We start from the raw sequence: 15715 nt of genomic DNA, 5'->3' as shown, positions 1-15715 counted from the left end.
CTAGTAGTGATAGATAAAATTAGTATTGTACTTTTTTAGTAAGACTTCCACAAGATAGATTCAAAATAATAGTTTTATTGATTTTCTTAGCATAGCGCATTGGTGCAGTAATTATAATTTGAGTATGTGTCCGAATAGTCGAACTGTCTATTGTTATGATTATAACGCTTAAACAAGATATTTTAGAATGTAATTATTATAGATAAGCGGTAAACAATTGATAGTAGGTACCCATGTAAAAGATGAAGGTTTCATTGTAAAAGCTATGGCAAATTAACTTCCTGCATCCTTTTGAACGGCTGTGGTTGACACACTCCTATTTCTTATAATTATAGCTGGCTGCATTTCCTGTGATGATTGATAGAGAATAGAGTTAAAGCGTGAATTCCACAAGTTGTGATTAGATAATGCTAAGCACATTTGTTTTATTATAATACAGAATTAATTTAAATTTGTTTTAACTAACCTGGACAACCGCGACTCTATTCATTAGATGATTTGTTACATAATAGTACATTTGCAGATATTGCAATCGCAATCAGGAAAGCATTTGCAATTCGTAGCTAAATATATTAGGCAGATACAGTGAAATTAATACACTACTACATGAATAGAAACGTAATAACCGATTAATATCTGATTACTTTAAGATATTGTATTCACTTTACTAACCTGAACAGTCGCAAGTATTTCCACTAGCGATGATTTACTGCATGACGTGCATTCGCAGCTAGTACAGCCACATTCACAACAGCACTTAGAGTTGCCAGCTAAAAGTAAAAATCAGAAACAATGAACTTTGATATATTACTACAAGTATAAGAAAAACGACAATACAAGCAATGTCCAATTATATTTATCCGGCTATTATAAAATGTATCTCTAACTGACCTGAATAGCTGTAAGTCTTTCCACTCAGTGCTTTACAGCATAATGCACATTTGCAGCTAGTGCAGTCGCAATCAGAACAGCATTTGCAATTGGCTGCTAAATGTAAAGACAGAAACAGAGATATCAATATGCTAATACAGAATTAGGAAAGCGAAGGTCCGAATAATGTCTGATCCCATTTTATTCAATTATAATAAAATGAAGATAAATAAATATCTTTAAGACATGTATATTCATTTAACTCGTTTTTAACTGACCTGAACAGTCGCAAGTTTTTTTACTTGGTGATTTGCTGCATGATGTACATTTACATTTACAGCTAGTACAATTGCGGTCGGAACAGCATTTGCAATTGCAAGCTATTGTAAAAGCCAGAAACAATTACATTAATACACTGCGACAGGAATTGCAGATTAACGATACTAGTAGTGTCTGATTACGTTTATTCGAGTATAAATTATATCTTTAAGGAATAGTGTTATTTTAACTTGTTTTAACTGACCTGAAAAGTCGTAAGTTTTTCCACTTGCAGATTTGTTGCATGATGTGCATTTACAGCTCGTACAGTTACAATCAGAACAGCTTTTGCAATTGCAAGCTAAATATAAAAAGCCAGAAACGATAAAATTAACACGCTACTACAGGGTTAGGAAAGTGGCGATACGAGTAATATCTGGTGATATATTATAGATATGATAAATAAATTATATTTCTTTAAGGTATTACATATTATTTATTTGAATCTTTATTAGCTGACCTGAACAGTCGCAAGTGTTTCCACTGGACGATTTGCTGCATGATGTGCATTTACAGCTAGTACAGTTACAATCAGAACAGCTCTTGCAATTGCAAGCTAAATGTAAAAGCCAGAAACGATAAAATTAATACGCTACTAACTAGGTAAGAATGCGACGATACCAGTAATATCCGGTGATATATTATAGATATAATAAATTATATCTCTTTAAGGTAGTGCATAATATTTATTATTTATTTGACTCTTTATTAACTGACCTGAACAGTTGCAAGTGTTTCCACTCGACGATTTGCTGCATGATGTGCATTTACAGCTAGTACAGTTGCAATAGTAACAGCATTTGCAATTGCCAGCTAAATGTAAAAGTCAGAAACGATAAAATTAACACGCTACTACAGGGTTAGGAAAGTGACGATACGAGTAATATCTGGTGATATATTATAGATATAGTAAATAAATTACATCTCTTTAAGGTGGTGCATATTATTTATTATTTATTTGATTCTTTATTAACTGACCTGAACAGTCGCAAGTTTTTCCACTCGACGATTTGCTGCATGATGTGCATTTACAGCTAGTACAGTTACAATCAGAACAGCATCTTGCAATTGCAAGCTAAATGTAAAAGCCAGAAACGATAAAATTAATACGCTACTAACTAGGTAGGAATGCGACGATACGAGTTATATCCGGTGAAATATTTTAGATATAATAAATGAATTACATCTTTTTAAGGTAGTGCATATGATTTATTATTTACTCGACTCTTTATTAACTGACCTGAACAGTCGCAAGTGTTTCCATTCGACGATTTGCTGCATGATGTGCATTTACAGCTAGTACAGTTGCAATAATAACAGCATTTGCAATTGCCAGCTAAATGTAAAAGTCAGAAACGATAAAATTAACATGCTACTAACTAGGTAGGAATGCGACGATACGAGTAATATCTTGTGATATATTATAGATATAATAAATAAATTACATCTCTTTAAGGTAGTGTATATTATTTATTATTTATTCGACTCTTTATTAACTGACCTGAACAGTCGCAAGTTTTTCCACTCGACGATTTGCTGCATGATGTGCATTTACAGCTCATACAGTTACAATCAGAACAGCTTTTGCAATTGCAAGCTAAATGTAAAAGCCAAAAACGATAAAATTAATACGCTGCTACAGGGATAGCAATGCGACGATACGAGTAATGTCTTGTGATATATTTTAGATATAATAAATAAATTATGTCTCCTTAAAATTGGGCATATTATTTATTTGACTCTTTATTAACTGACCTGAACAGTCGCAAGTGTTTCCACTCGACGATTTGCTGCATGATGTGCATTTACAGCTAGTACAGTTACAATCAGAGCAGCATTTGCAATTGCAAGCTAAATGTAACAGCCAGAAACGATAAAATTAATACGCTACTAACTAGGTAGGAATACGACGATACGAGTAATGTCTTGTGATATATTTTAGATATAATAAATAAATTACATCTTTTTAAGGTAGTACATATATTTATTTGATTCTTTATTAACTGACCCGAACAGTCGCAAGTGCTTCCACTGGACGATTTGCTGCATGATATGCATTTACAACTAGTACAGTTGCAATCAGAACAGCATTTGCAATTGCCAACTAAATGCAAAAGCCAGAAACGATAAAATTAATACGCTACTAACTAGGTAGGAATGCGACGAAACGAGTAATATCCGGTGATATATTATAGATATAATAAATAAATTACATCTTTTTAAGGTAATATATATATTTACTTGATTCTTTATTAACTGACCTGAACAGTCGCAAGTTTTTCCACTCGACGATTTGCTGCATGATGTGCATTTACAGCTAGTACAGTTACAATAATAACAGCTCTTGCAATTGCAAGCTAAATGTAAAAGCCAGAAACGATAAAATTAATACGCTACTAACTAGGTAGGCATGCGACGATACGAGTAATATCCGGTGATATATTTTAGATATAATAAATAAATTACATCTTTTTATGGTAGTGTATATTATTTATTATTATNTATTTGACTCTTTATTAACTGACCTGAACAGTCGCAAGTATTTTTACTCGACAATTTGCTGCATGATGTGCATTTACAGCTAGTACAGTTACAATCAGAACAGCATTTGCAATTGCCAGCTAAATGTAAAAGCCAGAAACGATAAAATTAATACGCTACTACAGGGATAGGAAAGTGATGATTTGAGTAATATCTTGTGATATATTATAAATAAATTATATTTCTTTAAGGTAGTGCATATTATTTATTATTTATTTGACTCTTTATTAACTGACCTGAACAGTCGCAAGTTCTTCCACTCGACGATTTTCTGCACGATGTGCATTTACAGCTAGTACAGTTACAATCAGAACAGCATTTGCAATTGCCAGCTAAATGTAAAAGCCAGAAACGATAAAATTAACACGCTACTAACTAGGTAGGAATGCGATGATATCAATAATATCCGGTGATATATTATAGATATAATAAATAAATCACATCTTTTTAAGGTAGTACATATATTTATTTGATTCTTTAATAACTGACCTGAACAGTCGCAAGTGTTTCCATTCGACGATTTGCTACATGATGTGCATTTACAGCTAGTACAGTTACAATCAGAACAGCATTTGCAATTGCAAGCTAAATGTAAAAGCCAGAAACGATAGAATTAATACGTTACCAGAGGATAGGAAAGTGACGATACGAGTAATATCTGGTGACGTATTTTAGATACAGTAAATAAATAATACGTGTATCTCTTTAAGGTAGTGTATATTATTTATTTGAATTTTTATTAACTGACCTGAACAGTCGCAAATGTTTCCACTTGACGATTTACTGCATGATGTGCATTTACAGCTAGTACAGTTACAATCAGAACAGCTTTTGCAATTGCAAGCTAAGTATAAAAGCCAGAAACAATGAAATTAATACGCTACTAGAGGGATAGGAATGTGATGATTTGAGTAATATCTTGTGATATATTATAGATATAATAAATAAATTATATCTCTTTAAGGTAGTGCATAATATTTATTATTTATTTGATTCTTTATTAACTGACCTGTACAGTCGCAAGTTTTTCCACTGGACGATTTGCTACATGATGTGCATTTACAGCTAGTACAGTTGCAATAATAGCAGCATTTGCAATTGCCAGCTAAATGTAAAGGCCAGAAACGATAAAATTAATACGCTACTAACTTGGTAGGAATGCGACGATACGAGTAATGTCTTGTGATACATTATAGATATAATAAATAAATTACATCTCTTTAAGGTAGTGCATAATATTTATTATTTATTTGATTCTTTATTGAAGTTAACTGACCTGAACAGTCGCAAGTGTTTCCATTCGACGATTTGCTGCATGATGTGCATTTACAGCTAGTACAGTTGCAATAATAACAGCATTTGCAATTGCCAGCTAAATGTAAAAGTCAGAAACGATAAAATTAATATGCTACTAACTAGGTAGGAATGCGACGATACGAGTAATATCTTGTGATATATTATAGATATAATAAATAAATTACATCTCTTTAAGGTAGTGTATATTATTTATTATTTATTCGACTCTTTATTAACTGACCTGAACAGTCGCAAGTTTTTCCACTCGACGATTTGCTGCATGATGTGCATTTACAGCTAGTACAGTTACAATCAGAACAGCTTTTGCAATTGCAAGCTAAATGTAAAGGCCAAAAACGATAAAATTAATACGCTGCTACAGGGATAGCAATGTGACGATACGAGTAATGTCTTGTGATATATTTTAGATATAATAAATAAATTATATCTCCTTAAAATTGGGCATATTATTTATTTGACTCTTTATTAACTGACCTGAACAGTCGCAAGTGTTTGTACTCGACGATTTGCTGCATGATGTGCATTTACAGCTAGTGCAGTTACAATCAGAGCAACATTTGCAATTGCAAGCTAAATGTGAAAGCCAGAAACGATAAAATTAATACGCTACCACAGGGATAGGAATGTGACGATACGAGTAATGTCTTGTGATATATTTTAGATATAATGAATAAATTATATCCTTAAAATTGGGCAAATTATTTATTTAATTCTTATTAACTGACCTGAACAGTCGCAAGTGTTTCCACTGGACGATTTGCTGCATGATGTGCATTTACAGCTAGTGCATTTACAATCAGAGCAACATTTGCAATTGCCAGCTAAATGCAAAGCCAGAAACGATAAAATTAATACGCTACTATAGGGATAGGAAAGTGACAATACGAGTGATATCTTGTGATGTATTTTCGATATAATAAATAAATTACATCCCTTTAAAGTTGGGCATATTATTTATTTGACTCTTTATTAACTGACCTGAGCAGTCGCAAGTGTTCCCACTGGACGATTTGCTGCATGATGTGCATTTACAGCTAGTACAGTTACAAGCAGAGCAGCATTTGCAATTGCAAGCTAAATGTAAAGGCCAGAAACGATAAAATTAACACGATACTACAAGCATAGGAAAGTGACAATACAAGTACTATCTTGTGACGTATTTTCGATATAATGAATAAATTATATCTCTTTAAGGTAGCGCATATTATTTATTTGACTCTTTTATTAACTGACCTGAACAGTCGCAAGTATTTCCACTGGACGATTTGCTGCATGATGTACATTTACAGCTAGTACAGTTGCAATCAGAGCAGCTCTTGCAATTGCAAGCTAAATGTAATGGCCAGAAACGATAAAATTAACACGCTACCACAAGCATAGGAAAGTGATAATACGAGTAATATCTTGTGATATATTCTCAATATAATAAATATATAAATTATATCTCTTAAGGCAGCGCATATTATTTATTTGACTCTTTATTAACTGACCTGAGCAGTCGCAAGTGTTTCCACTCGACGATTTGCTGCATGATGTGCATTTACAGCTAGTACAGTTGCAATCAGAGCAGTTTTTGCAATCGCAAGCTAAATGTAAAAGTCATAAACAAATAAATCAATACACTATATAAATAGCATATGTACGTACAGTATGTAATACTACTAAAAGGTAGGGAGGGAAGTGAGGAAATGAGTAATGTCTGATTATATTGGTTCGATTATAATTAATTATTATTATTGTAAGTCCTATCTATAAGAAATGGTATTTATTTAATTTGTTTTAACTTACCTGAACAGTCGCAAGTGTTTTCATTCGGCGACTTAGTACATGATGTGCATTTACAGCTCGTGCAGTTGCATTGAGAACAGCATGTGCAATTATCGTCTAAATATTAAAATACCAGAAACAATTCGATTACTGTAATACGCTATTACCGAGATAGGGAAGCGACGATATTATTACTATGTGATTACATTTATTTAACTGATATAGTTTAAGAAATGGTGTTTACGTTATATGCTTTTATTAACTGACCTGAACAGTCGCAAGTTTTTCCACTGGTTGATTTGCTGCACGATGTACATTGACAGTTACTACAGTCGCAATGACAACAGCATTTGCAATTGCCAGCTAAACATAAACATTGAAAATAACGCAGTCAACTGAGATCTGCAATACAGTTTACTATAGACTGTAGACTGTAGAGTATTCATTGAACTTGTTTCAACTAACCAGAACAGTCGCAGTTCTTTGCACAGGATGATTTGCAGTCTGATGTGCATTGACAGTTTCTGCACTTGCAGTCAGGACTACATTTGCAAATTCCAGCTATAGTTTAAGAAGAAAGAATGAAATGTCAAAAATTCTGTTGTAACAGCATCCCATTTTGATTGCGCGGTGAGTACTAGCGACCCTTCATCATACTGTAGAGGGTCTCCAGTGAGTACTGTAGGAGTGTACGTCACAAATTGGATATTGGACATGCGCAGTTAGATTGTCCGCATGACTGTCTGTACCCATCCCGATTTTTGATTGATTTGTTTATTTATTTTTTTTGCTATAGTGCTACAGTACAGACAGTATACGGTAATAACTGTACACTGCACACGGTGTACAGTACATTTCGTTTTGGATACTGTACTGTATAACTAACTAAAACTAACGGGCTAATGCAGTAATTCATACCGACATCTAGTAATACATTTTATTTCTACTTTTATTCAAATATCTTATAGGAAAATAATATTGCTGTACACTACCGTACTGTACTGTACACTCAGCGTACAGTGTACTGTACTGTATACTCAGCGTACAGTACAGTACAGTGTACTGTACTGTACACTGTACAGTCGGTGTGACTACTAAAAATAAATCCAAAAAATAATAGCGCACAATCACTTGTATAAACGACTTTTTACTTTACTGCATTGGTCCGTCATTCAATGTTATTGAGCTGTGTTCGGATCAATTCGATTCAATTGATCCCTGCATTGCTGGTATTCTTTTTTCATAAATTGTCTAAAAGGTCTGATTCTAGCCATTGATTCCATGAGTGACTAGATAAATTTGGAGTGCGAAGCCGCAAACGTTGATAACCCAAGTTAAACTACTGTAGTACGGATCAAGGGCATTCTAACTGGACATACAGTGTAGTGTATTGGTCATTCTATGTTATTCAACTGCATTGGCACCTCAATTATTGGTATTCTTTTTTCTTAATTTATCTAAAAGGTCTGATTGTAGCCGTTGATTACATGGGTGGCTAGGCAAATTTTTCAGTGCCAAGACGTTGAACATTGATTATTAAGCAAAATTCAACTGGTAGTACCAATCAAGGCGTACGGTGTATTCCTGTAAACATCTGATGCACTATATACTGTACAGTCTAGTACTTACTTTCAACATAGTTGCAAGGTCTATCTGTTAAGCTATCCATGATACGCTGACTTGATAAGGTTTAGACGAAATGATATCTAAATCAAAAATTCAACAGGTAAAGGGTCCAACTTGGATAGGTATTTCAACTTCCTTTAGCCTTCCTCGCTTCGGAAAAGAATTTAGAAAAAATCAGTCATGCTAAGGCTATTTATACCTATCGAATGTTGATCCTTTCCAATTGTAACTTTAGTGCTTTGCGGTCTTCATTAAAGCTGCATCAGCTTGAGTAATGTCCCATACAATCCATTCAAATACAAGACATCATATAGAATCTTGGCTGACATCCTTGTTTAGTACGGTGATCATCCACCGCAAAGTACTAACGAAGGTTGTCAATGCCTTGCGAGCATTTCAACTTGTAGCAATATACGATACGGTACTCCTCACTCTAGGAAATAATACACCATCTTCGCCAATAGTATCGTTTACTATAGCGTCCTTGCTCGCAAAGGACTAACGAAATCAGGAAAGTGCATTGCGGCCTTTCAGCAAGTCTTTGCGATCTTCGTCTCCTCAATCCTAATTTTACTGGTCATTTTTGTATTCTCTTTTGTTTATTTTAGTAAAATGTGACTAATATTGCAGTTTTAGTGCACTGCGGTCGTAAAGAGTCCTTTGCGATCGAAAATTCTGGAAAACATGTTTTCATCATTTGTAAAAACGTGTTTTACAAAACGGATGACTACTCAACTACAATTTCTCTAGCCCATGACTTGAAAATTGAATCATTTCATTATAATAAACTGCCGAATTCTTTGGATTGACTGAACTTGATTACATGAGTTACTTGGTGATCCTAGTTCTTCTACCAAGGATTATCTGCATCTAGATCTAGCAACGTACATAAAAGGTAGCTAATACTGTATTCCATTTTATTTGAATAACTAGTATATCTATCGTCATCGTAGTACGATGCCTGAAATTATCATTATCAATGCTGACTGTCAGTCGGTATAAAATATCTCAACGAAAGCTGAGCAAGCAACAGTAGTATAGCAAGGATTAACCTTAAAAATAAGTAAATGTCGGTTTAGGACTTAGTCATCCTTGGTTGTAGTACTGTACGTTCTGCAAGTGCTAAATATCATGCATTCTCTATTCCTGATGATGAAGCCATGAATGATAGGGTGAAAATTTTGAACTTTACCATACAGCAGAACAGTTAGATAACCAATGCGTCTACATAAACTATCATCGTACATACAGTACAATTTTCATAGCGTAAAGGTACCGTACGTTTACAACTAGACTGCTAGTACTATTTTCTCGTTCAAGCATTTGTGTTGATTCTAGTTTTGCTGATGTTTTCGTGAATGTACGAAATCACTTGAATGAGTCTTATACGCCACTACGTTGATAGAAGTGGTTTTCAATTGCTAATTAATTATTGGAAATCTGTAAAGATTTAGAAACTACAACATTATTTTTACCTTTGGCACCTAATTATAATAGGCTCGATTTAAACTGCACGATACTGTTTGATGTAAAGTAGCTATTAATTACCCTTTTACGTAGTTATGATTAAAATGCGATAGAAATTTTAGTTATCGCTAGTAGCGATAGATAAATTAGTATTGTACTCTTTAGTAACACTTCCACAAGATAGATTTAAAATTATAGTTTTATTGATTTTCTTAGCATAGCGTATTGGTGCAGTAATTGTAATTTGAGTATGTGTCCGAATCATCAAACTGTCTGTTGTTATGATTTTAATGTTTAAACAAGATATTTTAGAATGTAATTATTATAGATAAGCGGTAAACAATTGATAGTAGGTACCCATGTAAACGATGAAGGTTTCATTGTAAAAGCTACGGCAAATTAACTTCCTGCATCCTTTTGAACGGCTATGGTTGACACACTCTTATTTCTCATAATTATAGCTGGTTGCATCTCCTGTGATGATTGATAGAGAATAGAGTTTAAAGCGTAAATTCCACAAGTTGTGATTAGATAATGCTATGCACATTTGTTTTATTACAATACAGAAGTAATTTAAATTTGTTTTAACTAACCTAGTCGCAAGTCTATTCATTCGATGATTTACTACATAGCGTACATTCACAGCTAGTGCAGTCACAATCAGAACAGCATTTGCAATTGGCAGCTAAATGTAAAGACAGAAACAATGATATCAATATGCTAATAAAAAATTAGGAAAGCGAAGGTCCGGATAATGTCTGATCCCATTTTATTCAATTATAATAAAATGAAGATAAATAAATATCTTTAAGACATATATATTCATTTAACTCGTTTTTAACTGACCTGAACAGTCGCAAGTTTTTTTACTTGGTGATTTGCTGCATGATGTACATTTACAGCTAGCACAATCGCAGTCCGAACAGCATTTGCAATTGCAAGCTAATGTAAAAGCCAGAAACAATTACATTAATACACTGCAATAGGAATCGTAGATTGACGACACTAGTAATGTCTGATTACGTTTATTCGAGTATAAATTATATCTTTAAGCAATAGTGTTATTTTAACTTGTTTTAACTGACCTGAACAGTCGCAAGTTTTTCCACTTGAAGATTTGCTGCATGACGTACATTGACAGCTAGTGCAGTCACAGTCACAACAGCACTTACAATTTCCAGCTAATGCAAAAGCCAGAAACAATTAAATTAATAAATTACTACAGCGAATGGTAAAATGATGATACTAGTAATGTTTGATTACATTGTCATATAAATTATATCTCTAAGGAATAATCCTCCTTCAACTCGTTTTTAACTGACCTGAACAGTTGCAATTCTTTTCACTTGGTGATTTGCTACATGATGTACATGTACAGCTGGTGCATTGACAGTCGGAACAGCATTTGCAATTACCCGCTAAATGTAAAACCAGATTTAATGAAATCAATACGTACGCACACTACTACATGGATAGGAAAGTGACGACATGAATAATATCTGATTATATTTCAATCGATTACAGTAACTTCTATCTCTTTAAAAGTACGCCATAATACTCATTTTACTTCTCATTAGCTAACCTGAACAGTCGCAACTGTTTCCGCTCGGCAATTTGCTGCATGATGTGCATTTACAGCTAGTACAGTTACAATCAGAACAACTTTTGCAATTGCAAGCTAAATGTAAAAGTCAGAAACGATGAAATTAACATGCTACTAAACAGGTAGGAAAGTGACGATACGAGTAATATCTGGTGTTGTATTTTCAAAATAATAAATTATATCTCTTTAAGGTAGTGCATATTATTTGTTTGACTCTTTATTGACTGACCTGAGCAGTCGCAAGTATTTCTACTCGACGATGTACTGCATGATGTACATTTACAGCTAGTACAGTTACAATCAGAGCAGCTTTTGCAATTGCAAACTAAATGTAAAAGGCAGAAACGATAAAATTAATACGCTACTATAAGGTTAGGAAAGTGGCGATACGAACAATGTCAAGTGATCTATTTTCGATATAATAAATAAATTATACGTGTATCTCTTCAAGGTAGCGCATATTATTTATTTGCATCTTTATTAACTGACCTGAACAGTTGCAAGTGTTTCCACTGGACGATTTGCTGCATGATGTGCATTTACAGCTAGTACAGTTGCAATCAGAGCAGCTCTTGCAATCGCAAGCTAAATGTAATGGCCAGAAACGATAAAATTAACACGCTACTACAAGCATAGGAAAGTGATAATACGAGTAATATCTTGTGATGTATTTTCGATATAATAAATAAATTACATCTCTTTAAGGTAGCGCATATTATTTATTTGACTCTTTATTGACTGACCTGAGCAGTCGCAAGTGTTTCCACTCGACGATTTGCTGCATGATGTGCATTTACAGCTAGTACAGTTGCAATCAGAGCAGTTTTTGCAATCGCAAGCTAAATGTAAAAGTCACAAACAAATAAATCAATACATTATATAAATAGCATATGTACGTACAGTATGTAATACTACTAAAAGGTAGGGAGGGAAGTGAGGAAATGAGTAATGTCTGATTATATTGGTTCGATTATAATTATTATTATTGTAAGTCCTATCTATAAGAAATGGTATTTATTTAATTTGTTTTAACTTACCTGAACAGTCGCAAGTATTTTCATTCGACGACTTAGTACATGATGTGCATTTACAGCTCGTGCAGTTGCATTGAGAACAGCATGTGCAATTATCGTCTAAATATTAAAATACCAGAAACAATTCGAATTAATACGCTATTACCGTGATAGGGGCGATATTATTACTATGTGATTACATTTATTTAACTGATATAGTTTAAGAAATGGTGTTTACGTTATATGCTTTTATTAACTGACCTGAACAGTCGCAAGTTTTTCCACTGGTTGATTTGCTGCACGATGTACATTGACAGTTACTACAGTCGCAATGACAACAGCATTTGCAATTGCCAGCTAAACATAAACATTGAATATAACGCAGTCAACTGAGATCTGCAATACAGTTTACTATAGACTGTAGACTGTAGAGTATTCATTGAACTTGTTTCAACTAACCAGAACAGTCGCAGTTCTTTGCACAGGATGATTTGCAGTCTGATGTGCATTGACAGTTTCTGCACTTGCAGTCAGGACTACATTTGCAAATTCCAGCTACAGTTTAAGAAGAAAGAATGAAATGCTAAAAACCTTTGTACAGTAATACTGTCCCCTTTTGAATGTGCTACAGCAGGCACTACTAAAGTACTAAATAGCTTGCGAGCTTTTGAGAGGCAACACTCGCGAACGTTTACTACAAGGTTTACTACGAAGATGTAGAAATTGAATTTGTAATAAGCCTCGTACGACATGTAAAAACAAACAATACAACGGTAAAAACTGCCATTATCTCGAGTCACGTGCAGGAATCAACGGTCCGTAGTTATTGTCGATACTGTACACTGTACACTGAGTGTACAGTAGTCCAGGGCAACGTGACGTCACAAATATCGAAATGGGCGTGCGCAGTCGGATTCTGTACGTATACTGTATAAAAAATCTTGATCGGTATAACAGTAACAATATGTACTGTTACTGTACTGTACTGTACTGTACAGTATACCGATCAAGATTTTTTATACCGTAAATTTAATTATTATTACTTTTTTTCGACAATAGTACTGTGAGGAACGGTATGGTACAGTACTGTACAGTGTACAGTACAATATGCTAATAACTAGCAATAACTGTACGAAAAAAACTACTGTACGGCATTGTACTGTACACTGTACTGTACAGTACAGTACAGTCGGTGCGACCACGGTATAGTACTGTAGGTGCGACTATTCAAAATAAAAAATAAAAAATAAATAATACACAATCACTGCTAAAAAACGTTCTTTTACTCTACTGCATAGGTTATCCCATGTTATCCAACTGTATTCGGATCAATTTGGTTGAATTGATCCCTGCATTGCTGGTATTCTTTCTTCTACAATTTGTCTAAAAAATTAAATCCTAGCTATTGACTCCATGAGTGACTAGGCAAATTTTTGAGAGTGAAGTGCTTGGCAAAACGTTGATAACCCAAGTTAAACTACTGTAGTACGGATCAAGTGCATTCATTGGACGTACGCAGTATTCCTATAGATGTCTGGTATACAGTCTAGTACTTACTTTCAACACAGTTGCAAGGTATATCTGTCGAGCTATCCATGATACGCTGACTTGATAAGGTTTAGACGAAATGATATCCAAATCCAAAATTCCAGGTAAATGGTCCAACTTGGATAGGTATTTCAACTTCCTTTAGCCTTCTTTGCTCTGAAAAAGAATTTAGAAAAAATCAGTCATGCTAAGGCTATTTATACCTATCGAATGTTGATCCTTTCCAATTGTAACTTTAGTGCTTTGCGGCCTTCATCAATGCTGGCACAGCTTGAGTAATGTATCATACAATCCATTCAAATACAAGACATCATATAGATTCTTGGCTGATATCATAATTAAACTACCGTAATCCTCGACCGCAAAGTGTTAACGGAAGTTGTCAATGCCTTGCGAGCATTTGAACGAAAAGAACGTACGATACGGTACTCCTCACTCTAGGAAATGATATGACACCTAATCCAATAGTATCGCTTACTATAACGTTCTTGCTCGCAAAGGACTAACGAAATCTGGAAAGTGCATTGCGGCCTTTCATCAAGTCTTTGCGATCTTCGTCTCCTCAATCCTAATTTTACTGGTCATTTTTGTATTCTCTTTTGTTTATTTTCGTAAAATATGACTAATATTGCAGTTTTAGTGCACTGCGGTCGCGAAGAGCCCTAAGCGATCGAAAATTCTGGAAAACATGTTTTCATCATTTGTAAAATGTGTTTTACGGAACGGATGCATACCTACTCAACTACAATTTCTCTGGCTCGCCAACTGATTATTTTGTTATCTTATAATAAAAATCTTTCTGATTTTTTTTGATTGACTGAACTTGATTACATGAGTTACTTGGTGATCCTAGTTCTTCTACCAAGAATGATCTGTATCTAGACGTAGCAGCGTACGTAAAAGGTAGCTAATACTGTATTCAATTTGAATTTTGAATAGCTAGTATATCAATCGACATCGTAGTACGATGCCTGAAATTATCATTTATCAATGCTGCTGACTGAGAGTCAGCATAAAATGTCGTGATCCTAGTTCTTCTACCAAGGATTATCTGTATCTAGACCTAGCAACGTACATAAAAGGTAGCTAATACTGTGTGCAATTTCAATTTTGAATAACTAGTAAATCAATCGACATCGTAGTAGGATGCCTGAAATTATCAAATATCAATGCTGATGACTGAGAGTCAGCATAAAATGTAACGAAAGTTGAGGAAGTAGTAGTATGTCAAGGATCAACAGTTCAAAATGAAATCAATGTCGGCCTAGGCAGTAGTAATCGATGGCTTAATTGGACGTTCTACAAGTGCTGAGTATTCATACATTCTCTACTCCTAATGATCAAGCCACAATGGATAGGGTGAAAATTTTGAATTTTGTTATTCAATAGTTATGCAATAGAATGTACAGAAATCGGTTACGAAGAAGGGGCCAGGCTTGAGATGGCCAAAAAATTTCTTTACACCCTCTATACTATCAATAAATGCTTAGAATTTGGGTTCTATTGTCTGATACTAAGTTTCCACTACACTAAATGTAAGTACCTAGTTATTCCTAAGTAATTACACGTATCTGTTAAATACATTTTGGATGATTAATAAATTGAAAGCTTGCAAACTTTTTAAGTTACTTTGTAACCTTAAGCG

General features: G+C 34.1%; 2 protein-coding genes across 2 annotated transcripts; both read right to left on the bottom strand.

Moving 5' to 3' along the window:
- Window positions 1-273: 273 nt before the first annotated feature.
- TRIADDRAFT_51256 (uncharacterized protein) lies at window positions 274-8482 on the bottom strand (the record flags this gene model as incomplete). The annotated part of the gene is made up of 25 exons (XM_002107553.1): window positions 274-348; window positions 1149-1250; window positions 1394-1489; window positions 1649-1744; window positions 1906-2001; window positions 2429-2524; window positions 2944-3039; window positions 3197-3292; window positions 3450-3545; window positions 3714-3809; window positions 3966-4061; window positions 4219-4314; window positions 4478-4573; window positions 4739-4834; window positions 5006-5101; window positions 5267-5362; window positions 5521-5616; window positions 5772-5867; window positions 6025-6120; window positions 6280-6375; window positions 6537-6632; window positions 6835-6930; window positions 7081-7176; window positions 7279-7355; window positions 8443-8482. The coding sequence occupies 25 exons, from the start codon at window positions 8480-8482 to the stop codon at window positions 274-276; spliced, it is 2310 nt and encodes a 769-aa protein (XP_002107589.1).
- A 1823-nt stretch (window positions 8483-10305) lies between these two features.
- Window positions 10306-14119, bottom strand: TRIADDRAFT_51255 (uncharacterized protein; the record flags this gene model as incomplete). Its single annotated transcript, XM_002107552.1, has 13 exons — window positions 10306-10380; window positions 10544-10591; window positions 10753-10848; window positions 10992-11087; window positions 11229-11324; window positions 11489-11584; window positions 11739-11834; window positions 11999-12094; window positions 12253-12348; window positions 12547-12642; window positions 12784-12879; window positions 12982-13058; window positions 14080-14119. 13 exons carry the CDS (start codon window positions 14117-14119, stop codon window positions 10306-10308), a joined length of 1104 nt encoding a protein of 367 aa, XP_002107588.1.
- Between the last annotated feature and the right edge of the window lie 1596 nt (window positions 14120-15715).

This window comes from Trichoplax adhaerens, genomic scaffold (assembly GCF_000150275.1).
Source record: "Trichoplax adhaerens TRIADscaffold_1 genomic scaffold, whole genome shotgun sequence".
NCBI lineage: Eukaryota > Metazoa > Placozoa > Uniplacotomia > Trichoplacea > Trichoplacidae > Trichoplax > Trichoplax adhaerens.
This window is presented reverse-complemented; position numbering and strand designations above follow the sequence as displayed.